This window comes from Salvelinus alpinus, chromosome 23, assembly GCF_045679555.1.
Source record: "Salvelinus alpinus chromosome 23, SLU_Salpinus.1, whole genome shotgun sequence".
NCBI classification, from domain to species: Eukaryota; Metazoa; Chordata; class Actinopteri; order Salmoniformes; family Salmonidae; genus Salvelinus; species Salvelinus alpinus.
Window position 1 is genome coordinate 43,334,114 of NC_092108.1, and position 26,696 is coordinate 43,360,809.

General features: G+C 42.2%; 1 protein-coding gene across 1 annotated transcript; it reads right to left on the reverse strand.

Moving 5' to 3' along the window:
* Positions 1-354: 354 nt before the first annotated feature.
* On the reverse strand, positions 355-26,491 carry LOC139551285 (protein crumbs homolog 1-like). Its single transcript, XM_071362752.1, has 9 exons — positions 26,443-26,491; positions 23,038-24,060; positions 21,070-21,623; positions 11,360-11,525; positions 4,507-5,428; positions 4,270-4,311; positions 3,955-4,077; positions 2,895-3,122; positions 355-643 (listed from the first exon to the last, which is right to left on the reverse strand). The coding sequence occupies exons 1-9, from the start codon at positions 26,489-26,491 to the stop codon at positions 355-357; spliced, it is 3,396 nt and encodes a 1,131-aa protein (XP_071218853.1).
* Between the last annotated feature and the right edge of the window lie 205 nt (positions 26,492-26,696).

Genomic DNA, 26,696 nt, shown 5'->3' on the forward strand with positions numbered 1-26,696 from the left:
TCCATGTTGGTTCCATTAGCCCCTCAGTCTGTCCATGTTTGCTCTCAATGGCCCTAGTCATTCATGTTGGTTCTCAATGGCCCCTAGATGTCCATGTTGACTCCCAATGGCCCCTAGTCATCCATGTTGGCTCCCAATGGCCCCTAGTCATCCATGTTGGCTCCCAATTGGCCCTAGTCATCCCATGTTGGTTCTCAATGACCCCTAGATGTCCATGTTGACTCCCAATGGCCCCTAGTCATCCATGTTGGTTCCATTAGCTCCTCAGTCTTCCATGTTGGCTACCAATGGCCCCTAGTCCTCCATGTTGGCTCCATTAGCTCCTCAGTCTTCCATGTTGGCTCCCAATGGCCCCTAGTCATCCATGTTGGCCCCAATGGGCTCCTCGTCGTTGTCCATCTGCTGGTGTTCCCAGTCTATCTCTGGGCCATCATCAATGTGCAGGATGAGGTAGGAAATGAGCTGGAGCATGAATTGCAACTGCACCAGGCCCAAGTACAAGTAGAAGTCGTTGCAGTCAATCGTGCACTGGTCGCCCGAGAAGTTGATCCCACACTCACAGTGGAAGCCATTGGGGAGGTTTTGGCAGTAGCCTCCGTTATCACAGGGGTTTAACAAACACTCGTCGAAGTCTACCTCACACCTGTTACAGACAGGGAATTTAATTAAATACATTGTTATTATTTTATTAATTAAATAAGAACATTAAATATGAATTAATTAATTTAATATTATAATGTCAATAATATTATTATGCATATACATTGGTACGATATTACAAAACAGAGAGATATTGAGTCTCAATATGTGGCCGTAAAATATAATTGACAAACATTTTGGCATTCATCATTCTTTCTCATCAGAAATGTGTTCTTGAATTCTATGACCGCCTCAGACCACTTGTACGCACATTTCCTTGTTGAAACAAGTCAATATACAAATTTAAATGATTTATTTTAGGAGATATCAAATCAAAATGTTGATTTAAACACCTGACATATGAATTCTTTAGGAGAAGGCTGGTTAAGGTATCACAATATGTGGTTCTGTGTGGCTCAGTTGGTAGAGGTAGAGCTTGGCGCTTGCAATGCCAGGATCATGGGTTTGATTCCCACTGGGACCACACATTAGGAAATGTATGCACACATGACTGACTGTAAATTGCTTTGGATAAAAGTGACTGCTAAATGAAATATGTTATTATTAGGGCTGTCAGAGTTAATCAGTTAACTTTTTGTAATTTTAGTCCACTCGTTTTATTTTTATCGTAATTAATCGCATTGTCTGAAAGCCTTTAAAATACACTGAAAACATCCCAAATAAATAATCTATACAGATAAAAACAACAATCCAATGTAAAAACAAGTTTATATTGAGGTTAAAGAAAGTGTGCTTTCTCAGTTGACCTAATTTTGCTAACCATTACTTCAGACAAAATCAGGACGTCAATATTCTTGTTTTTTTTTTGTATGAAAACTCTTGTGCAAATTTGTTCAAATTCAGGGTTTGCAATTCATAGCAATTAATCACAGCAATTCCTGAGATTAACTCGATTACATTTTTTTTTAAATCGGAATTTCAAGGAAGTAACCCGAAAATGTTTACAAAGTTATTTTCCGGTTCTTGTATTGTCACTATTCCCTTTTTGTTTACAAAGCTCTCCTACACAAGCTTATGACTTTCCTAACTTCGTTGTTGAAGTATAAAAACATGAGTTGCCAAACCCGTTCACAGGGTTGGTTAACATTTTGAGGTTCCTCGGGTCTCCACCGATTTAGGCAAATCCGTTTTTAGCCTCACTGCAGGAACAATTTGCAAAACTCATTACAATTAGATGTTCTGGTGCTGCTCAGACAGTTTATGGTGTTAATTGAAGAAGTAGTAGCTGAGGACTGTAACTGTTTTTCATAAATGTGGTATTTTGTATTGCTTGTTGTTTTTTTATACATTGTACTGGTTGTGTTTAGGGCACCCTCTGGAATGAGACCATGGTCTCAATGGGTTTTTCCTGAATAAATAAATAATACAAATGGAAAGTATGTACAGAGTAATATAAAGTAACATAAACATGGATATAAAAAAGTTTGATTTAGATTCACTCAGTGCATTATTACACAAAGTTTATTGTCATATTTTCACCTTTACATATTATGTATGTACATATTGGAATTATAGCTTTCTGGTTTGGTGTTAAATATACAGTTTCTTATTATAAATGACCTGCTCGTAACAACATTTCACAACTATAGATGTTCTCACTGTTTTACCGTGTGCAACTCAAAAGAATAGGTACAGTATGTACAAAATATATACATACACAAGTTATACATACGTACAAATGGGATTCAATTAACATTCATCTTCTTAAATTAGAAAACATAAATACCTTAGAAAAAACATTGTTCCCGCAAATATTTTCTGGTTGTAAGGCACAGAAAAAAAGCCGTCTACCATGATGGGCTTTCAGTATGAAAGTCATATCTGGATGGATATAGACATTAAAATGAATATACTCTATGGTAATAGGAAGAGCTGCAGGTCATTTCATTTAGAACAGATTAAAGTTAACGCTTCTATCACGTCACCTTCTTTGGCTGACTTGTTTAACGCAAGCCATGTTGCACACATACAGTACGGAAATATGTACAGTATCACTTCCCCTCTAGTCGTCCAGATTAGCTAATTGGGAGTGGGGTGCCCCGTGAAATACTGAGGACAGGATTTCTATGTACCCCTTAATGGTGAAGGTAAGGATTTGGGGAGGGTATGCTGATCCTAGAACTGTGTCTAGGAGGTGGGGGGTAACATCTACCCAGAAAACTCAATCAACTCTTCGTAGCACATGTTGGCTCCCAATGGGCCCTTAGTTGCCGTCCATCAGCTGGTGTACCCACTCAATCTCGGGGGCATCGTCGAGGTGCAAGAGGAGGTAGGATGTGAGCTGGAACATGTATTGCCACAGCAGCAGGGCCAGATACAGGTAGAAATCATTGACATCGATCTGGCACTGGTCACCTGTAAAGTTGATCTCACAATCACAGCGGAAGTTGTCGACGAGGTTGTGGCAGTAGCCTCCGTATTCACAGGGACACGACGCACACTCATCAAAGTCTACCTCACACCTGTTACAGACGGGGGATTTCATGAAATATACTTCTATTACTTTATAGTTATTTGATATTTTAATAATATTAAGATTATTATTATTAATATACATTGGTACAATAGACCAATTAGACCAGAAGTATCAGCTATCCCACTGTCTAAAGCAGCAATCTCCCAATTAAAACGTTTTTATAAAATGCACCTACCTGGATTTATGTCAACTCTTTCAGACACCATAAAAGGCATTTCATTTTCACATTTATTGTCCAACAATAACTTATTTTTGTTTTACTTATACCACTATATAATGGTCCAGCGCTAATTCCGTTGATAATTCATATTTTATCTTAATCTTGAAGGGAGATGGAGTTGACAGGTTATGGTGTTGACCATGGTGATATCCATATGGTTTGTTTAAATCTATCACAAGTAGAGAACTTATCCAACCCTAAGTGGTCTCGTCTTGTTACACTATATGTAATCAGGAAATGAAGATGGGGTCCTCATGATATAGTTGACCCTGTTCATTCTTCAGTCATTTATGATTTTAAGAAAAATCATTGACCAAACCATGGGACACATCTTTAATTAAGGAGTCACAGTTTAAAGTCACAGAGGGTTAGTGCAATGAACTATATAAGAACCGTTTTCGTATCTTTTACATTTTTTGCCAGTTACAATTTTTGGGGGGAGTTTTGGAGATTGAAATTGGGATCCTTTGCTCAGGACAAGGATTGTCTTAATCTTGAAGAATGCCTGAATTACATTGAAATTACACTTTGGTTTCATTAAGATTCATTGACACAAGCGTTTACTACAGATGTACTATTGTTTACAGCCATGGCTTACCATTGCCCTATAAAACCTGGCAGACAATCACAGGTGTTGTCCAGCTTAGAGCAGTTCCCCCCGTTGAAGCAGCTGTAGTTCCATCTGTGGCCAGGACACATGGATACGGGCAGGTTGGGGTATCTAGAGTAGAGCGACACAAACATATAAGAATGAGACATGACAGTTAAGAGTCTGATAGCTGGCATCATGGTTCAAACAGGATTGTTAGCTAGTTGATTCAGTTGATGTGTCTAGTCACTCTGCGTGAGCCTGTATTGGCTTGAGATGAGATTATTTTTTACAAATTACTTGAAAGAATTTTAAATTTCTTACGGTATCTTTTCAATGTACCACGGGACTTCTGGAACCTTCTCACTGAAAGAGAATGAGTTTAAGGGTAATTTTGTGTTCACATCACCCTTTTATGTAATATGTCACACACACAATTGAATCATAGCTTTGGATGGTTTTGTTGTGCTTTGCATATTTGTCTCTGGACATATTCTCTTAGCGTTTAGCCTTATGTTAGCTGAATGGGGATTGGCAAACTGGGGAGTGTTTGAGACTCACTTGCAGAGGGGCCCGGTCATGTTCCTGGGGCAGAGGCAGGCGTAGTTCTGGAGGCCCCTGAGACAGGTGGCCCCTGGGCCGCACTTGTTGTTCTCACACGTATCCACATCTTTCTCACACCTGGCACCCCCGTACCCTGGCTCACACGCACATACGTAACCCTCCCCTAGGACAGTGCAGTTTCCATGGACGCAGGGCTTGACAGCGCAGGTGTTCGCATCATTCTGGCATTGTGGCCCAATCCACTCAGACGGGCACCTGCAGAGGGAGAGGTCAAAGAGGTCCTCACATACCCCCTGGTTCAGACAGGGGTTGGGCGAGCACACACTGGCTCCCCAGCAGCCATATTGTGGGGTGGCGATACCGGGGGTCCTCACAAACTGCTCCTCTTGGGGCCTGGGAAGGTTCAGGTCGGTGTCGCCATAGTAGGGCAGCGGGAGCCCACCGATCTGGACGGGGCCCAGACATCCAGCCAGGTTCCCCCCAGCCTCGGGCCCCAAACCCCCCAAGAGGATGTCCACTCCCTCCCTGAGGAAGTCCAGGCTCCCAGAGGCGGCTTCAGACACCTCCTTCTCTCCTCCCTCTCTTCCCCCGTCCAGGACCATGATCCACCTGGAGGTCTGTAGATCTGGAGCTTCCATGGAGATCTCCACTGTGTGCCACTGGCCGTTGCTGAGAAGGCCTTGGCTCTGTACAGTCAGCTTGGGGGAGGCCTCGCCACTGCCGGCCTGTAGCTCCAGCACCAGGCGAGAGTCTTGGATGGAGATTGTGAGGAACTCAGAGCCTTTCTCGGCGTGTAGTAGCGTGGTGTCCGTTTGCCTGGTTCGCACACTGAGGAGGATGCTGCTGAGGTGGCGGCTGATCTTCTCATTGCCTCTGTAGGACAGTATGCCGTCATTCCAGAGGGTCACGTTGGACACACCTGGAATGCAAAACAGCAGAGGGTTAATTAAGACGTAGGGTTCTATTTTAACAAACCTAACATAAACCTAGTGCTGCCGGTAGCGCTATAGGCCCCGGGTGTGTCAGAAATACTTTTTCTATTTTCACAGCCGGAATTATGAGCGCAATAGCTTGCAGTGGCATGAAATGGCTGGGTTTTGATGAATAAAAAAGTTGTAGGTATGATGAGGGTTTGGCCACTCACTGGCCAATCAAGGCATTCCATGGCTTCATACTGCATGCATTTACCTCAGGTTGAGTAGGTTATTGACGGTTTTGCGTTGTTATCAACTATAATTCGGCCGGGGACACGGAATATTGTTGTCCTAGTCCATTGTGGATTTATACAAAAATGTATTAAAGAGCATAGGTTACAGTAATGAGTGATGGCAACATCCAGCATTTTATCAATATGTTTGGAGTGTTGACAATCAACATTGTTGTAATTGGCTTCAACGAGGCTTCTCCTCAAATAACAAATACTAGGCTCCAGTAAATTGTATGTTAGCCTATGTATGAGGCACATTCAATAAGCAAGATATAGCCTAAGCCTACCGTTAATTATGTTTTTCGACTGAAACATTTGAATATGTTTGGAGGAGTGCGTCTTTGGTAACTGGATAAGACGCACTCTTTGGAAATGGGGATGAATACAAGCCAAATGGATTATGCACTGCAGGTAGTCCTATGTGCAGTGGCGACCCGTCATTCAGGGCAGGTGGGGTAGCCTCACATTTTTTGCAAAAAATGCCTGTTTTGCATGTTATTTTGGCATTAATACATGTCACATATCAGTTTGCAAACAATGTAAAAAATTATATATTTCATTCAGTTAATAAAGCTGCACACAAACTCTTTTTTGTTTTCTTGAGAAAGGCAGCTCCAAAATGTAGGTGTTTCAGCCTAGCTCGATGCTTTCTGTGGTGGTGGGTCACTCATGGGGACACTACGTCACTGCCAAGTCTAAGGGTATACTTCGAAAATTCTAGCCCCTCGGGTGCTGCGAGTTACATTAGAAGTGGCCATTCAAGAAGGCTCAAGGTCATTGGCCACAGCTAAAATGACGTCAAATCACGTTAAATGTACAGTAGCTTTGATTGGACTGATCATGTCAACATTATACTTTCAAAATCTTAGCTAGCAATCCTTTTTAATCCTTGTCATATGAAGATAAATAATGAAGAGAAATTATAGATAAAACATATCGGTGCTCATTGGCCATTGGACATAAACATTACACAAGTTGGAAATAGCAAATTTAACAATGAGTGGTTTGGAAGGAATCAGTGACAGTGGCTGTGTGGTCTCAAATCTGGGATTAAGGGACTCTTTTCCAAGTTTAAAATGATAAACATTCAACATTGGCCATGCTGTCAATGAAGCATGATTCGTGCCGCGCTCAAAACATGTTAACTTGGAACTGCGAAAACTTGGCTTCAGTGAGTTCAAAACAACTGGGAAGTCGGGAATAAATGAGCTCCGACTGGGAAAATACATTTTGAACAGTCATTCCAACTCGGAATTGTAAATCCAGCCTCTTTTTCTAGAGCTACGACCTGAAGATGATTCAACCTTGTTTTTTTCAAAGTTCCCAGTTTTGAAAGCACCATAAATCTAGAGATTGCCAGACTTTGATGACAAAATTTGCCCACGAAGCACCGCCGCGACGCCTTCCTGTTCAAGTGAGCACAGCACAGCAAGGTGAGTCCAAAAATGTATTGTATGCTGCTGCATCAATGATGTAATATGCCAGGGAGATATGTATTCTGTAGCTAAGAAAGTAATATTAAGTGTATATTGTGGAGTAAGATGTTAGTAGCCCATGTGCCTCACCCTAATAATTTGGTCTATTTATCCCTCTTAATTTCGCCTACTGTTCTGACTTGGTGGTGCACATGTAGCCTATAACCTATTTTTGAGAAATGTAATCAAATATCGTAAGAGTTCTCATTGTCTGCTTATATGCCCCCTTTATTTATCCTATGGTTCTGACTTGGTGTACAGGGAGAACACTGTAAGAATGGCCCATGTTCTGATTTATGTCGCTGGACATTTCAAAAGTGTTAACCAAATAGCTATATTGACTACGTCCGTCCTAGCTCGCTCATTAATGTCTTAAATCGAAATTACGGATTGCCTCTTATCCGCTTGTCGTCCCCTTATGCCATAGTTTGTAAATCTCAATTGTCAGTAGAAACCACATTTGTTTAAAGCAAGTCAGGCATATCAGCTATGCTTGAGTCTGAATGAACTGTTTTGCTGCCAGACAAGGCTCCGCTGATAGCCAGGTGTAGCAGTCGTAAGATGTTGGGACTGCTGTTGGGACAGCTTTATGTAGGCCCTAACAGTTTGTGGGCACCGTTTGTCACCGTTATAGTGCAATTAATGTATTGTTTAGTGTTGTGTTGTGTTGCTGGCATGCATCCCACATTTATTTGTTTGTTTGCCCCACCAAGATTTACATGCTAAAAATCGCCACTGCCTATGTGAATTGTGAATAATGCAAAAGCATGATGGCAAGAGCCTTGAGTAGACCCTTTAGAATCCTTTAATGGATAGGCTACTTGCCTAATGTATGGCCAGGATAAGAAAGACACCAGAGCCATCAAACTAAACGTAAAACAAGCAATTGTTACAGGAAAATAACTTAAATGTTTCTAAATAGGAGTGTCACTGGATTATCTTATTATCCATCTCTTCTTCCATTTTCCCAACATCCAAAATAATAACAGGAGCTGGCTAAAATAATGTACAACAACTGTTTTGCTGCTCCCAAACTTGATATTTTAATAAAGCTTTAGTGATTAAGATTTATTTCAAAGCAGTCTCACAAGCCAAACCCTGTATTGATAGTCTTGACTACTTGGCGCATGCTTTGGGCAGGACAAAATAAACCGCCTTCATTGAGAGGAATGGAGGCTCTGCTTGGTTGTTAATCAAATTAAACAATTAAAAGGCACATCTCTCTTGTTCCCTGTGCATATGGGCACTGTGCGTCACGGCTGGATAGGCTGCGCTTCCGCTGTCAAAATCCATGCCATGGCCAACTGCTAAAATCAGCTTTCGGTTGGTCTTAAATATCCTCACCAGCACATACTGAAATTGGCTCTTTGGCACGCGTTTTTAAGGACACAACTCAAATATTGCTACCCCTCCAACCTCAGTGCAAGCAAGCTCATATGACAGGTAAATTACCACTCTTGGCACTAGGATTTGAAAATAGAACAGGTGGAAATTGCAAACAAGCTGAAAATAGAGCCATTAATCTGTAACTTGAATATCCTCAGTGGCACAATAAGTAACATTGGAGAAAGTTACATTTGTTAAGACACAACAAGTGGGCTGTTGACTGGAAATCAAATGACAGATGGCACCTATATACATTGTATGTTACAGTACACATCAGTAAGCTCTACTGGATGGGGGAACCTTACATGACACGTTATCAGCGTTATCCATCCATATGGTCTGGATTTACTAAGTGGATGCACCAGGTGCGAAGGTTGCAGTACTTCTGGATTGAGACAGGTTGTTTAATTGGGAATTAAAGGATAAGTTCTCTATTTTAGACCTTAGTCAGTAGACGTATCTGCCAGGAAAGACTGTAAACCATGGTTTGAATTAATTATAATGGATTCTATTAACTTCAGCTAACTTTAGCCACTGCTAACCAAAAATCTACGAGAGAGATGGGTGCAAGTGCAATGTTCAACAACTGGGCCAAATCACCTTTCAGTTAGGACTATGACATTTTGAACATTGAACGGTTGCCGCATCTCTCCAACTGATTTTTTTGGTTAGCCTTAGCTAAAGTTGTCTGAAGTTGTTAGTGGCTGTTTAAAGAAATCAGAGCCATGGATTACAGTCTCTCCTGGCCCATAGACTACTTTCAGGGTAAGGGTAAAGCCTTCGGAAAGTATTCAGACCCCTTGACTTTTTCCACATTTTGTTACGTTACAGCCTTTTTCTAAAATTGATTAAATCGTTTTTTTTCTTCTAATTAATCTATGCACAATACCCCATAATCACAAATCTGAAATATCACATTTACATAAGTATTCAGACCCTTCACTCAGTACTTTGTAGAAGCACCTTTGGCAGCGACTACAGCCTCAAGTCTTCTTGGGTATGACGCTACAAGCTTGGCACATCTGTATTTGGGGAGTTTCTCCCATTCTTCTCTGCAGATCCTCTCAAGTTCTATCAGGTTGGATGGGGGGGGGGGGGGGGGGGGCGTCACTGCACAGCTATTTTCAGGTCTCTCCAGAGATTGGGTTTAAGTCCGGGCTCTGGACACTCAAGAACACCTGAAGCCACACCTGCATTGTCTTTGCTGTGAGCTTAAGGTCGTTGTCCTGTTGGAAGGTGAATCTTCACCCCAGTCTGAGGTCCTAAGTGCTCTGGAGCTCTTTTCATCAAGGATCTCACTGTAGTTTGCTCCGTTCACCTTTCCCTCGATCCTGACTAGTCTCCCATTCCCTGCCGCTGAAAAACATCCCCACAGCATGATTCTGCCACCGCCATGCTTCACCATAGGGATGGTGCCTGGTTTTCTCCAGACAAGACGCTTGGCATTCAGGCCAAAGAGTTCAATCTTGGTTTAATCAGACCAGAGAATCTTGTTTCTCATGGTCAGAGTCCTTTTGGTGCCTTTTGGCAAACTCCAAGCGGGCTGCCATGTGCCTTTTACTGAGGAGTGGCTTCCGTCTGGCCACGCTACCATAAAAGACTGATTGGTGGAGTTCTGAAGAGATGGTTGTCCTTCTGGAAAGTTCTCCCATCTCCACAGAGGAACTCTGGAGCTTTGTCAGAGTGACCATTGGGTTTTTGGTCACCTCCCTGACCAAGGCCCTTCTCCCCCGATTGCTCAGTTTGGCCTGGCGGCCAGCTTGGCCAAACTGTGTTCTCGGGGACCTTCAATGCTGAAGAAATGTTTTGGTACCCTTCCCCAGATCTGTGTCTCGACACAATCCTGTCTCGGAGCTCTACGGACAACTCTACGACCTCATGGCTTAGTTTTTGCTCTAACATGCACTGTCAACTGTGGGACCTTATATAGACAGATGTGTGCTTTTCCAAATCATGTCCAATGAATTGAATTTACCACAGGTGGACTCCAATCAAGTTGCGGAAACATCTCAAGGATGATGAATGGAAACAGGATGCACCTGAACTCAACTGTTTGAGTCAAGTATTATATCTGTTTGGGCTTCTGCAGTCAATTTGTTGTCTCCCCCTGACCATTTGCTCAAGAAGAAAACCGGCCCCCGGCTGAATCTAGTTGATCCATGCATTATATCGTTTTCTCCTTAGACCTAGACGTATCCTCTATTAGCTTGTGTTGTAGTGATTATGTAGACAAAAAGAAACCGAGAAACAAACGTTCTGAGCCAGAGCTAGATGTATTTTTGTAAGTGTTGGAAAAACGCATTTGCAAAAATGTTTGGGTCTCACAATCACTCCATCAAATAAGTCTATAAAAGGCAGAATAACCAACAGTCCATTCAATGGATACACACTGACAGTGTGAATAGGCCGACATAATAGCCTACTCTATATACAATATGCCAAATACAGAGAAGCAATTGCTTTATGTCTATATTTCCTAACCCGTCTTCGAGAACCCCCAGACAGTTTCACGTATTTGATCTATTCAAGTACAGCACACTTGATCCAACTTATTAAGCAGACCTAATTCAGCTAATAAAGGGTTTGATGATTAGTGAGCTACCGGTAATTGAATCAGGTGTGCAGATACTGGATTAGGTCAATTATTTTGAACTCTCTGGGGATATTCAAGGAGAGGTTTTGGAAACATTGCTGTAAGTAATAGTGAATTCTGCAGAATGTAATTTGATTGATAATCTCTTTATAATCTGTTCAGAAAGGGATTCTCGAACTAACAACTCACACTCAAAGCCCTGGGAGAGGGACTGGCAGGCTGCAGTCGAGGGACATGGAGACAGCTCACACCACTTGACGTCCTCACAGCAACGCCCTCCAGTGTTGGGAGGACAATTGCAGATGAAGTCGTCCCACATGGAGTAGCACACTCCGCTGTTCAGACACGGGTTTTTCTGTTGGAGACAAACAATAACTCTGTCAAGCAGTTGACTTTGTCATGGCGGGGCAACTGTGCTGTGTCTTGGGGCAAATATGTTGTCAAAGAGAATATGAATGAAGAGTTCCAGGATCTGCTTCTCCAATAGACATCCTTAATCACACTTATAAGCGATGTCATTAGCAAGCTAAGCTCATGCTCAAAAATTAGAGAAAAGGGACAGACCAAGCAGGCAATGAAAGACTGAACGGAGTATGGAAGAAATATTGGAGGGTTTATTTTCCTAAACCTTAAATTACTCTACATGACCAAAAGTATGTAGACACCTGCTCGTTGAACAAATCTCTTTACAAAATTGTGTGCATTAATATGGAGTTGGTCCCCCCTTTGCTTCTATAACAGCCTTCACTCTTCTGGAAAGGCTTTCTACTAGATGTTGGAACAGTGCTGCGGTGACTAGCTTCCATTCAGCCACAAGAGTATTAGTGAAGTCGGCATTTCAATTCATCCCGAAGGTGTTCGATGGGGCTGAGGTCAGGGCTCTGTGCTGGCCAGTCAAGTTCTTCCACACCGATCTCAACAAACCATTTCTGTATGGACCTCGCTTTGAGCAGGGGGCATTGTCATGCTGAAACAGGAAAGGGCCTTCCCAAAACTTGCCACAAAGTTGGAAGCACAGAATCATCTAGAATGCCATTGTACATTGTAGCATTAAGATTTCCGTTCTCTGGAACTAAGGGGCCTAGACTGAACCATGAAAAACAGCCCCAGGCCATTATTCTTCCTCCACCAAACTTTAGTTGGCACTATGCATTCGGGCAGGTAGTGTTCTCCTGGCATCCGCCAAACCCAGATTCGTCTGTCGGACTGCCAGATGCTGAAGAGTGATTCATCACTCCAGAGAACATGTTTCCACTGCTCCAGAGTCCAATGAAAGCGAGTTTTACTCCACTCCAGACGACTCTTGGCATTGCGCATCGGGATCTTAGGCTGATCGGCCATGGAAACCCATTTTTCATGAAGCTCCCCAAGAAGAGTTCTTGTGCTGACGTTGCTTCCTGAGGCAGTTTGGAACTCGGCCGTGAGTGTTGCAACCAAGGACAGACAAATTTGATGTGCTGTGCGTTTCAGCACTCGGCGGTCCCATTCTGTGAGCTTGTGTGGCCTACCACTTCGCGGCTGAGCCTTTGCTGCTCCTAGACGTTTCCACTTCACAATAACAGCACTTACAGTTGACTGGTGCAGCTATAGCAGGGTAGAAATTTGACAAACTGACTTGTTGGAAAGGTGGCATGCTATGATTGTACCATGTTGAAAGTCACTGAGCTCTTCAGTAAGGTCATTCTATTGCCAATGTTTGTCTATGGAGATTGCATGGCGGTGTGCTCGATTTTATACACTTATCAGCAATGGGTGTGCTGAAATAGCTGAATCCACTAATTTGAAGGGGTGTCCACATACTTTTGTGTATATAGTGTATTTACAAAGTAAGACAATCAAAACCATAATGTGCATAAAATAGAATACATACAGTATAAGGTCTGTAAATAAATACAAGTGAACTGATCTTAATCTTAACTGAGGTCTACATAGCAAAAGTCATTCCGCTACCTGAGAATAGTAAAGCCCCCTTACTGGCTCAAATAGCTGACCAATCAGCCTGTTACCAACCCTTAGTAAAGTTTTGGAAAAAATTATGTTCGACCAGATACAATGCTATTTTACATTAAACAAATTTACAACAGACTTTCAGCACGCTTATATGGAGGGACATTCAACAAGCACAGCACTTACACAAATTACTGATGATTGGCTCAGAGAAATTGATGATAAAAAGTTTGGGGGGGCTGTTTTGTTAGACTTCAGTGCGGCTTTTGACATTATCGATCATAGTCCGGAAAAACTTGTGTTATGGCTTTACACCCCTGCTATATTGTGGATAAAGAGTTACCTGCTCTACCTTCTTAACAGCACTATCAACAAGGCAGGTCCTACAGGCTCTAGTTTTGTGGCACCTGGAATTACTGTTCAGTCGTGTGGTCAGGTTCCACAAAGAGGGACTTATGAAATGTTCAATTGGCTCAGAACAGGGCAGCACGGCTGGCCCTTGGATGTACACAGAGATCAAAGTAGAGGAGATATTGACTTCATCATTACTTGTATTTGTGAGAGGTATTGACATGTTGAAAGCACCGAGCTGTCTGTTTAAACGACTAGCACACAGCTCTGACACCAATGCATACCCCACAAGACATGCCACCAGAGGTCTCTTTGCAGTCCCCAAGTCCAGAACAGGCTATGGGAGGCGCACAGTACTAGATAGAGCCATGACTACATGGAACTCTATTCCACATCAGGTAACTGATGCAAGCAGTAGAATCAGATTTTTTTTAAACAGATAAAAATTCACCTTATGGAACAGTGGGGACTGTGAAGCAACACAAACATAGGCACAGACACATGCATACACACACACGCACACATGGATTTTGTGTTGTAGGTATGTGGTAGTGGAGTATGGGCCTGAGGGCACACACTTAGTGTGTTGTGAATTCTGTAATGAATGTATTGTAATTTTTTAAAAATTGTATAACTTCCTTAATTTTGCCGGACCCCAGGAAGAGTAGCTGCTTCTTTGGCAACAGCTAATGGGGATCCATAATAAATACAGATACAAATAGCAGACCAGGAGCAACTCAAATGAGGGTTAACGAAAGCCTTTCGGACAGTTCCAAACATCTGAGGCAGGTAGGCTGTGAAGATACACATATAATTCATCCAAGGATCTAATCTTTTAACATTTTTACCATAAATATGATTTTAGTTATGTATCATCATTAACATGAATTGTTTTAATTATATCCATTTTAAATAGTACATTCTAGCACATTTTGAGAGGGGGAAATCCATTTCCCCTACATGCTGGACGGAGGTGGTATCACCCGACACCCCTCGATTCAGGATAATAGGAAGTGACAATGAGGGACACACCCTCTAACTACACATTGCTTTACAATCTAGCATAATGTGACATGCAGGTAGGGTTGCAAAATTCTTCAAAATCTCCCAGGTTTTACAGAAATCCCAGTTGGAAGATTCCTGGAAATCCTTCAACCTAGATTTTTTGAAAGTTACTGTAATTTTGCAACCCTACTTGCAGGGCTGATGTGGCCTGTTACTTTGAGTTTCAGGCCACTGTATTAGGGTAAAGCTAGGCTTCAAAATGAGGTCTTATGAGATATGTATCGTCATAAAGAGTTGAATTATAATGATAACATTCATCTGGGAACTCACTTGGTGAAGGCCACAGGATTGAAAATGAACAAATTCATGGGTGGTAACTCTACAATTCACTCAAGGCGTGGCTTAGTGGGGGGCGGTACAATTTTTTTTCACACTGATACAACTCAAACCCTACAGGATCACAGTGAGTATGTTTACATGCTCAGTAATCATTTGGTATTAAACTGATTATGGCAGTAGGCAGATTATGCAATAGTCCTTTAAACAGCTTACTCTGCTTATCTCAATTGGCGTAAAGGCAAAATCAAAGTAAACATACACAGATTAAAACACCTCGTTTTCAGAGCAATTTTTTTGTATTATTAGGACAGTTGGGGAACTCCAGTACATTAGGTGGAGTTAACGCACAATAAGGTTGGATGCCAGCTGCCGATAAACCCCACAAAAGAAGGGGCGGGGGCGACAATGGTAGCTGGCTAGCCGTACACCGGTAGACAGTGTCCTTTGTCCCCACCTGTCGGTCGCTGTTTTCCCGCAGTTCTGTTTACGATGGCGAGGGCGCGTGTTCAGCAGGTGGGAGCGAAGGACGCTGTCTACCGCTTTCGCTCCTACTAGTTAGCAAGGAGGACTCCAGAGACGAGAGCAAAATAACTTAGATAATACTTTTATTTCCCTTTTGACCTACAGTACCAGTCAAAAGTTTGGACACACTTACTCATTCAAGGGTTTTTCTTTATTTGACTATTTTCTACATTGTAGAAGACATCAAAACTACGAAATAACACATATGGAATCATGTATTTGTGATTCTTCAAAATAGCCACCCCTTTGCCTTGATTTGTTGAACACTTGGTTACTACATGATTCCATATGTGTTATTTCATAGTTTTGATGTGTTCACTATTATTCTACAATGTAGAAAATAGTAAAAATAAATAAATGAAAACACTTGAATGAGAAGTTGTGTCCAAACTTTCGACTGGTACTGTACATTCAAAACTGTCACAAGCATGAAGACGTTGTGCGTATACCCACATGCAGGAACGCCCCGAATTGCGGGCTGCGGTTGCACACTATTGATTTGATCTGTGCAGGTGCACTAGCCGAGCGAGCCTACACCTCTTTAGCTTGAGTTCAAAACAACTGCATCTATGCGACTTAGAAATAGTTTTCACATACAAACTTTACATGTCCGAACTCAGAATCAAATATGCTTCCAAAAAATAACATGGTCGCTGTGGTAGAACGTTTATTTTGATTGCCAATTTTCTGCATTTATAAGAGTGCCATCAGGTAGCCTGATTTCATGTGTCCATGTAACAGGATTATAAGGGAGATCGTTCTTCTTGCAAAGCACGTAAACATTTTAATAAACTATTATATTAATCTAACTATTCACAATAATCACATTATTGTGTGCATGTAACAGTACTCAGTAGCTACTATTGGTTTGAGTAATGACAAAAAAAATCACTATGTAACTACTAGTGAAACAGGTTTCTTGAATGGTTTTGAGTAATGACAGGGCCGATAACTACACGTGTGTCTCAGGTCTCAACCGCTCCCTTTGAGCTCTAGGCTAAAGTCAACACAGAGGAAGACAGAATGATTCTGAATTTTTGCTTTGAGTTTAGTTAACTGTTTTGCATTTACTGATTTATATTTGAGTTAAGGCTGATTGATACAATTGAGGTAATCACTTTTCTACATTTAAAGTGAAGTTAGTCATTTCTATATTCGATAAACAGTTCTCGATCATGTAAGATTTTTACTTTACTCACCAAGAACGTGTATTTGTTTACATCTCAATGACTAACGTCAATATACTGAGTCTGAACACCAAGGGCCTTCATTCGCCTTTCAAGAGATTATGGAGTTCAGATTTATTCAAACGAAAATGCATAGATACTGATTTTATTCAAGAAACTCGTCTAAAACAAGAAGATGTAAAACGATTTCTGAACAGGAATTATTGCACACTCGTGCACATTCGAAAACCAGGGGCGTTTTGAGGGAAAGATACTGTTTTGTAACTATCACTTTGAATGGTGCAAGACTTTGTCTGGTGTCGGTATATGCACCCCCCAAAAATCAAAACAATCTGAAACTCAGAATGCTGGACTTTACAGACACAGCCATAATAATGGCGGGCAATTTTAATCTCCTTCTCAACCCGCATTTAGATTATTCTCAGTGTTATTGCTGTAACACCCAATGCAGGAGATGAGAAGCAGGTATAGGGAGGGAGCCATTTTAATATAGACGGACATGCAACGGAACAGGAACAGCGTCTGGACATAAACACGACAAACAATGCTACTACAGGGAACACAGAGGAGCAGACATATATGCAGGGGCAATCACCAAAGCGAGGGAATCCAGATGAGTCCAATGACCACAGCTGCGCGTAATGATGGTAACAGTTGCGTATGATGACGGGTAGCCTGGGAGGGAAGCGGGAGTAGGCGTGACAATTACATCCCGTTTGACCGCTTCAATTTACTTCCAATCATTTCTAAAGGAGCTCAACATTGTTGACACGTGGCGACTAAAAAAAAATCTGCAAAGATTACACCTTCTCTGCAAAACACAAAACCTGCTCTTGCATGGATTACATCTTTATTTCCATGATTTATTTCAAAAAGAATTACAGAATTTCTAGACCTAAACTTTGAAACAACGAATAACCCTCATATCCTTTGGGAAGTCACTAAATGGTTCATTAGAGGATCTTATACTTCATTCTCCAATTTCAAAAGAAACTGTTATTCTGAAATTGCTTGTTTGGAGAAAATTTCAAAAAGAATTACAGAATTTCTAGACCTAAACTTTGAAACAACGAATAACCCTCATATCCTTTGGGAAGTCACTAAATGGTTCATTAGAGGATCTTATACTTCATTCTCCAATTTCAAAAGAAACTGTTATTCTGAAATTGCTTGTTTGGAGAAAGAAATAGCACATCTAGAAACACTACAAAAATAACAATTCCAAATAGACAGAACTAAACAACTTGCCTCTCTAAAACCAGAATATGAAACATTCACAAATGCTAAAGGTGAATTCTTATACTTACAAACTGGACAATCGAATTATGAAAATGCAGATAGACCTAGCAGGCTCTTGGAGCTTAAACAATCTTAAACAATCAATGTCTAGCCTCTATCGACGCCATCAAAGACTCCAATGGAACCTAATGCTCTTCACCCTCCCAAATGAATCAGTGTTAATCCCTACACATCCAAATCTTCTTAAGATCCTGATCTACTAACCTCATCTGAACTACTTGAGATTTCCATCTCATTACAACAAGCGGAAGAACATGAATGCCCCATTTCAATCCATGAACTGAAATTGGCCGCCTTATCTATGCAGAAAAATAATAATCCCCAGGCCTGGAGGTATGCCTCTAAAACTCCTGTTAGCACTTTGGTATTTAAATAGCCCATTACTTTTAAATTCAATAAACTACTCTTTACAAATGGGTTCATTTTACAAATGGGTTTACAAATGGGTTCAACAGCCCTAATTTCCCTATTTCATAAGAAGGATAAGGACCCTCTTGAATGCTCAAGTTATAGATAGACATATTGCACATTTGAACGGCGATTTAAAAGTCTATTCTAAGGTGCTGACAAAGAGATTGGAGAAGCAGGTGCATGGTTTGATCCATTTTGATCACGTTTTATGAGAGGCAGACTCGTCGTGAGATAATTTCCAATGTCGCTTTCATGTTATCGACTCAGCTCCTGTGCACAATCTTCCTGTGCAGTGCTGTTCCTTGGTGCTGTCCCTTGACCGCTTAGAATGGACATACTTCTGGGTTGTGTTAAAGTGTTTTGGGTTTGGCTCCTCTATCATTCACAGGCCTAAGACTCTCTACAACGAGCCTTTTGCTTGAGTTCTCACCAGCTGATCCACTTTTCCGCAGTTTAGGGTGCAAAGAGGCTCAAGACCAGGTTGCCCATTATCCCCAATTTTATTTGCCTTGTCTCTCGAGCCTCTTGCCCAGGCTGTGCAACAAAGTCCAGAGACCTATTAGTATTAAAGGTACTGTCCATCATATTTCCTTGTACGCAGATGATGTTCTAGTTTTCTTATCAGATATTTCTAACTCTATACGTCATTCTCTTGAAATGGCAATCAGCAGTTGAAACAATAACAGAGCGCCCCCGTTTCGGTAAAAAGCTGAGGGATGGGGCTAAGAAATGTAACCACTCTCAAATTCATAGACTGAGCTATGGACGCAAAGACTGGCCATCCCTGCTATCAAAATGATAGTTTTAACCATGTTTTTATAGTGTTTGTTTACATTTACTTTGCTTACATACATTGGAGTAAAATATATTTTGGGTTCTGATGGGGTATGACAGTTGAACTAAGCTCATGAGGCAATTATAAATCATATTCTTCAAGAATCAATGGGTGGGTACATATTGTTAATTCACAAGTCCGAAAATGGCTGTAGCAATTGCAGATTGCACCTTTAAATTATTTGAACCTTTTTGTTTTAGTAGCTGACAATAGTAGCTGACAATTACTCAGCTACTATTGGGAAAATTAAAGAGGACTTGGCCCACTTGTCTCCCTTACATATTACACTTCAGGGTAGAATTTCAGTGATTAAGATGAACATTCTTCCTTGCTTTAATTTTGTATTTTCTATGCTTCCCAATTCACCCCTCTTCAATATTTCAAAGAATTGTATATATTGTGCAGGAATTTCCTCTGGAAAGACAAACGACCCAGAATACCCTTCAGCGCCCAGTCCACCAAACAGTTTGGTGGACTGGCTCTACCTAACTTTAAATAATTACTTTTCTTTCCATTTGAGATTTCTGAAAATCTGTCTAGATCCCACTAATCAAGCCGCAGTGGGTCCAAATGAAGAGGCTTTAATAAAACCTATTAGACTACAAGACTTCTTATTCTCTGGCTGTAAACAAGAATCTACATGTCTCAGAACGGGTCCAATAGTTGCTAATGCTGTTAAAGTGTGGCGACAGGCCAATGGACATTTTATGATCTCATTCCATTTTCACAGCCCTTCTCACTTATGAAACAATAACCTAATCTTATCAGGCTCAAAACCATTTGATTTTCCTCAATGGTCTAGTAGAAATATTTTCACCCTCAGTGACATCTTTAACAAGTCAGGTCTTCAAACTTTTCAAGACCTCAAAGAATCAATCATCTTCTAGGGACTTGCTTACTTTTCTTTTCTTTTTACCGTAGGCTCCGCTCGGCTCTAAAAGCCTTTGGAGTACCTGAGATTCTCTGATCCTGGTTAAGACTTTTGAATATTCCCAAATCTATTGGCCTGGTCTCCACTCTCTACTCCAAATGTAACTCTACCGACACGAGTGCAACTGCGGTCCCTTCCATCTGGAAGAGAGAACTTCTAGGTTTTTCTGAGAACATTTGAACTGAAAGGTGATATGGAACAATGTTTTCTCATCAGAAAACTTCTCTCACCTGTTCATTCATTTAAAATGTATTCACAAATGTTATTATATACCATATCGCCGCTTCCAGATTAAACTCTCTGGCAATAATCTCTGCAACGGTTGCATTCTTGGTTCAGTCCGGAGCTATGTACATATGTTTCGGGAATGCCCAGTGGTCTCTGACCTCTGGACATACAGTACGTTAAATACCTTCTTCGCACCTTGATAGAAGTAAATGTACCTATGTCGCCTGGTCTGTTTCTACTAGGAAATATTTGACATTCTATTGGATTAGATGAAATTGAAAGTGTTAATGTGTGTCCTAACTGCTGCCAAAAAGGCAATACATTTTTTGTTGTTGATCCAAATACTTATTTGAAATCTTCCTGGAAAATGTACTTTTTGGACATTCTTATTCTAGAGAAATCCACAGCTAAGCTGCATCGCACGGCTTCAACTCTAGTGGGCGGGTTAAATCAAAGACATTTGTTAGGTACCACTCATGTAATATTATCTCAAAAATTGTTGTATCTTGAACTGCCCCCCTTCATGCTCATGTTTTGTTTCTGTGCAAGTCATGTGACTGCTATCTCTTGTTTGATTGACATTGATACAACCCCCTCCCACAAAAAAAAGCATAGGGACATTTAGTTGTACGACTAGATGTGGCCTTCACACTAAGGAAGTTATTTTTCACGCTCCCTTTGGCTTCCCAAATCCCAGTCTGTTCTGTTTGGTCTGCTTCGCGGGCATCCCCGGAAATATTGGCCACTTGGAACTCTGGGTTTAAAAACTGGTATTGTCATGGCGCAACTATGTTGTGGCAAAATACCTGTATGTGTATAGTATACTGTATATCCAGCTACTCACACTACAGGCGTTGTCACTGGTACATCCCTGTGTGACATTGACCAGCTCCACCAGGCCGTACGAGGCCACTGGGGTTGCTATGGGGAAGAACTGCAGCCGTTTACTGTTAATCCTCAGGTCCTGGATACAGCCTTTCAGGTAACCCCCAAAGGAGGCCGAGGCTCTTTGGTCGGCCAGGCCCCCGACGTAGACCAGGTCCCCTGGCTGAGCCACCACGGGCCGGACGGGGATGGTTCCCTGGCTATGGGCCGACTGGAACAGGGTCACAAAGTCGCCCTCCAGCCGCACCGTCACCAAGTGAAAGTGGCCGTCGCTGACCACGACTCGACCCGACAGGCTCTCTAAGTTGTTCACCTGAATTTTTACCCGGCCATCGTCCAGCCACAGGTGGAGGTACTGGCTGGTGCTGTTGGCCAGGACCAGGAGGAGGCCGTTCGAGCGCCGCGTTCGCACAAACATGGATATGGAGATGGTGCCAGAACCCGGGGGATCATCCAAGGAGAAGACGGCATAGCTCGCCGCGTCCTCGTTGCCGAACCTGGCCGCGTTGTACTCTGTGTTGGTAAAAAAGAAAGAGAGTTTTTAACAATTAATAAAGTTCCATAAACTATTCTACCAATTACTAAATGGATAGATGAAGAACTAACAGAGAAAGAGAGAGAGTGTCAAAATACAAAGACAATAGCATGGTTTCCACTACCTTTCGATCTCCGGGTGAACTACTAGTGCCTTTTTTTGGTTTTGTTTACTGGCCTGGGTAAAAGAGTTGGTGCCAATTCCATTTCAACTGAGTCAAGTCAGGAAGTGAATTCAAAGTTGAAATCTCCCCCAACTTTGACTTGGTATCACCCCGTGATGTTTATATCACTCCTTCAAGTCACAGGGATGGGCAATTCCAGTCCTCGAGGGCCAGATTGGTATCACTTTTTACCTAGCCAACACACCTGATTAAACAAATTGCATTCTAAACTTAAGACCATGATTAGTTGATTATTAGAGTCAGTTGTGTTAGCTGGGGCAATCCGGTCCCGAGCAGTTGCCCATCCCTGATTCTAGGTGAAGCGGACGGGTACTCAGAACAGTTATTTCTACCTATCACGTTAGAGCACGTGTCAAACTCATTCCACGGAGGGCCGAGTGTCTGCGGGTTTTCGCTCCTCCCTTGTACTTGACTGATGAAATAAATTCAGTAATTAGTAAGGAACTCCCCTCACCTGGTTGTCTAGGTCTTAATTGAAAGAAAAAAAGAAAAACCTAGGCCTTCCATGGAATGAGTTTGACACCCCTGCGTTAGAGGATTGTTGCGAGAGTCCTTGGGAAACCCTGTTCTACGGCAAGTGAAGGCGGTCCTTAATCCCTAAACATTTCCTTAATCCTAGTCAGGTGTTGTTTATCTGCTCCTCTTTGCCTGTGTGTATATCTGTGTGTTACTGTGTATGTATATGTGTGTACATGCATATGTGTACATGTGTGTGTGTGTTTACATGGTTGCATGTGTGTGTGTATTCTACACGCTATTTTAGCTAGTTCTCTAAGCTCCTTTGCAGTCTACCACAGGCTACTTTTATCCACCTCTTATGTGCCACATTAGGATGCCAGCCATTTAGATTTTGGAGTGATTCTATTGAGGCTGAACTGTTGACCTCAGGTGATTAGTTTATGAAACTCATACCAGAGTCCTTAGTGAAGTCCAGAGTTATCCCTACTTTCTGAGTTTGAACATTTTGTTGTAAGCTACATTCATCAGAGCTGCATGAGAAGCACACGCTGGCTCTAATAGGATATGTGAGATTATTGCATTGAAATGGAACAGATCAAAATAGAGCAAGCTATTGGCTCTCATATTGTATCATGTTACTGCTTCATTATGCCCATTGTTTTCATATGTTGCAATGTTCAAGTGTTTTGCTGCTACATTTACAGTGTTTTCAGACATGCAAGCGCAAGACCACATCCCTCAGGCCTTACCCTCAGCGCAGTCCGTAGTCCCCTCGTACGGTCTGTAGCACTCGCACACATAGCTCCTCCATCCCTGGTTTATGCAATACCCCCGGTTCTGACACGGACTGTCGTCACACTTGTCCCTGTCGTTGCACCCGGCTGTGACGTTGACCTGAGCCGGTGAGTTGGCGACGGCGGGCACTACCAGCCGTGACTCCACAAACACGTCCCGGAAACAGCCCAGGAAGTAAGCAGCTGGGCCAGGTGGGGCAGGCGCGTCTGCAGCCTCAGTCTCCCTTTCCCCTGCCACCCCACCGGAGCCCCAGCCCACTCCCACCCCTCCTAGAAAGAGGCTGTGGCGAACCGAGCTGGGCTCTCGTAGGCCGGAGCCTTGCTCCAGCAGGGGTGTCTCGGTGGCGGGGAACTCCCTGGTGCAACCCACCTCAGCGCAGGGGGAGTGAAGCAGCCTCACACTGCTCCCCTCCTCCTCACAGCCCAGCCAGGCCTCCACCGTGTGCCACTGGCTGTCCGCCACGCTCGGCGGTAGCTCCAGAAATACTGGGTTTCTTGTCCCTTGAGCTCTTAGCATGCTGAGGCGTAAGCGGCTGTCTACAAGCTCGATGGTGAGCAGCAGGTCGTCGACCCGGCGCTGGAGGAGGGTGCCGGCAGGCCGGTCCGTCTTGAAGCTAAGGGTGACGTTGAGAGGGACTTCAGGGTCCGATAGCTGGGTCTCCACATACATGTAGCCGCTGGACTCGAAGGAGAAGATGGTTGACGTCTGACACTTGGAGCCGGTGAAGCCTGCGCGGCAGGTGCAGGTGTGGGTGTGGCGGTAGTTCAGGAAGAGGGGAGAGCAGATGCCACTATTCTTGCAGCGGTTGCCGTCACAGCCCAAGAGGGCGACTGTGCAATTCTCGCCTCCGTACAGTAAGCCATCTTGGCTCTGTTGAGAGCAGAGGCACCTGTAGCCGCCATGTTGGCTGTCGCAGACGCCACCATTCTGACACGGTTGCAGTTCACATGCATAAGTGTCCTCCTCACAGAGAGCACCTGTGTAGATAGGTAAACATAATCAGATAACATAACCAGTTGGCAATTCATTTTGCATCTATTTGGAATTGATATGTTATTCATATTATATTGGAAATGGAAAAATTCTATATTTTTTTTGCATGTGAATTTGGCCATACTAAGAAACATTAATCCAAAGGTTTGGCCCATGACATGCCAGTTTGTTTAAAAAAATCTTCATCCATCATTATTGTCCAATATATCCATATTCACACATAACTAGTTAATTACTTTATCTAGGGAAGTATGACACTATTGGTTGGTAAAACATGTTCACGTACTTGCACACGTTCTTTACTTGTTCGATATCAAACAATAAATATAACTTTAATTATGGAAATAGATACTTGTAATTTATTTTGTTACATTTAGTTTGAACATGATAGAAAATACATCATTAGGTTAAAAAGGTACAGTTGAAGTCGGAAGTTTACACACACCTTAGCCAAATACATTTAAACTCAGTTTTTCACAATTCCTGACATTTAATCCTTCCTCACAAACAATTTTCTGTCTTAGGTCAGTTAGGATCACCACTTTATTTCGAGAATGTGAAATGTCAGAATAGTAGTAGAGAGAATGATTTATTTCAGCTTTTATTTCTATCATCACATTCCCAGTGGGTCAGAAGTTTACATACACTCAATTAGTATTTGGTAGCATTGCCTTTAAATTGTTTATCTTGGGTCAAACGTTTTGGGTGGCCTTCCACAAGCTTCCCACAATAATTTTGTGGATTTTGGCCCATTCCCCCTGACAGAGCTGGTGTGACTGAGTCAGGTTTGTAGGCCTCCTTGCTCGCACACACTTTTTCAGTTCTGCCCACAAATGTTCTATGGGATTGAGGTCAGGGCTTTGTGATGGTCACTCCAATACCTTGACTTTGTTGTCCTTAAGCCATTTTGCCACAACTTTGGAAGTATGCTTGGGGTCATTCTCAATTTGGAAGACCCATTTGCAACCAAGCTTTAACTTCCTGACTGATGCCTTGAGATGTTGCTTCAATATATCCACATAATTTTCCTGCCTCATGATGCCATCTATTTTGTGAAGTGCACCTGTCCCTCCTGCAGCAAAGCACCCGCACAACATGATGCTGCCACTGCTTCACGGTTGGGATGGTATTCTTCGGCTTGCAAGCCTCCCCCTTTTTCCTCCAAACATAACAATGGTCATTATGGCCAAACAGTTCTATTTTTGTTTCATCGGACCAGAGGACATTTCTTCAAAAAGTATGATCTTTGTCCCCATGTGCAGTTGCAAACCGTAGTCTGGCTTTTTTATGGCGGTTTTGGAGCAGTGGCTTCTTCCTTGCTGAGCGGCCTTATGTTGGTGTAGGACTCGTTTTACTGTGGATATAGATACTTTTGTACCTGTTTTCTCCAGCATCTTCACAAGGTCTTTTGCTGCTGTTCTGGGATTGATATGCACCAAAGTACGTTCATCTCTAGGAGACAGAGCACGTCTCCTTCCTGAGCGGTATGACGTCTGCTTGGTCCCATGGTGTTAATACTTGCGTGCGATTGTTTGTACAGATGGACGTGGTACCTTCATGCATTTGGAAATTGCTTCCAAGGATGAACCAGACTTGTGGAGGTCTGCAATTTCTTTTGAGGTCTTGGCTGATATCTTTTGATTTTCCCATGATGTCAAGCCAAGAGGCACTGAGTTTGAAGGTAGGCCTTGAAATACATCCACAGGTACACCTCCAATTGTCTCAAATGATGTCAATTAGACTATCAGAAGCTTCTAAAGCCATGACATCATTTTCTGGAATTTCCCAAGCTGTTTTCCAACAGTCAACTTAGTGTATGTAAACTTCTAACCCACTGGAATTGTGATACAGTGAATTGTAAGTGAAATAATCTGTCTGTAAACAATTGTTGGAAAAATGACTTGTGTCATGCATAAAGTAGATGTCCTAAAACTATAGTTTGCCTAAACTATAGTTTGTTATCAAGAAAGTTGTGGAGTGGTTGAAAAACGAGTTTTAATGACTCCAACCTAAGCGCATGTAAACTTCCGACTTCAACTGTATATGTAAACATTAGCATGATGACACAATTGTATATACTCATTGTACAGTGCACACTATATAGCATGTGATCTCACAGAACAAACAACATCAACTGGGCAACTACTAATTGAATCAACATTGTTTCCGTATCATTAAAACAAATGTTGAATCAATGTGGAAAACTGATTGGATTTTTAAAAAAGTTATCAAGGTAAGGGAATTTTGTCTTTTTTTCACCCAACTTTTAACCTTGAATTCACGTTAGTTGACAACTCAACCAAATGTAAATCAAAGCTAGATGTACCCACTGTGTCCAGTGGGCATGAACAAGAGAGCAAAATTACCTGTATAGCACAACCACAAAATCCAAACACACACGTTGATTCTCAACATGGTCCTTGCCAAGTCCTCCTAATCAGAAGAAATCGAAATATCGATATACGACTCCATTGCATTTCATAGAAGTGGTTTGGAAACCATAACAACAGATATCAGCTTCTTCCCTTGTGTTTCCCCCATACATAAATGGCTGCCCAGTCCAGTCTAATGCTGGGATCACTACAAGCCAAGTAGCCTATTCTGGATTAAGTTAATGCAC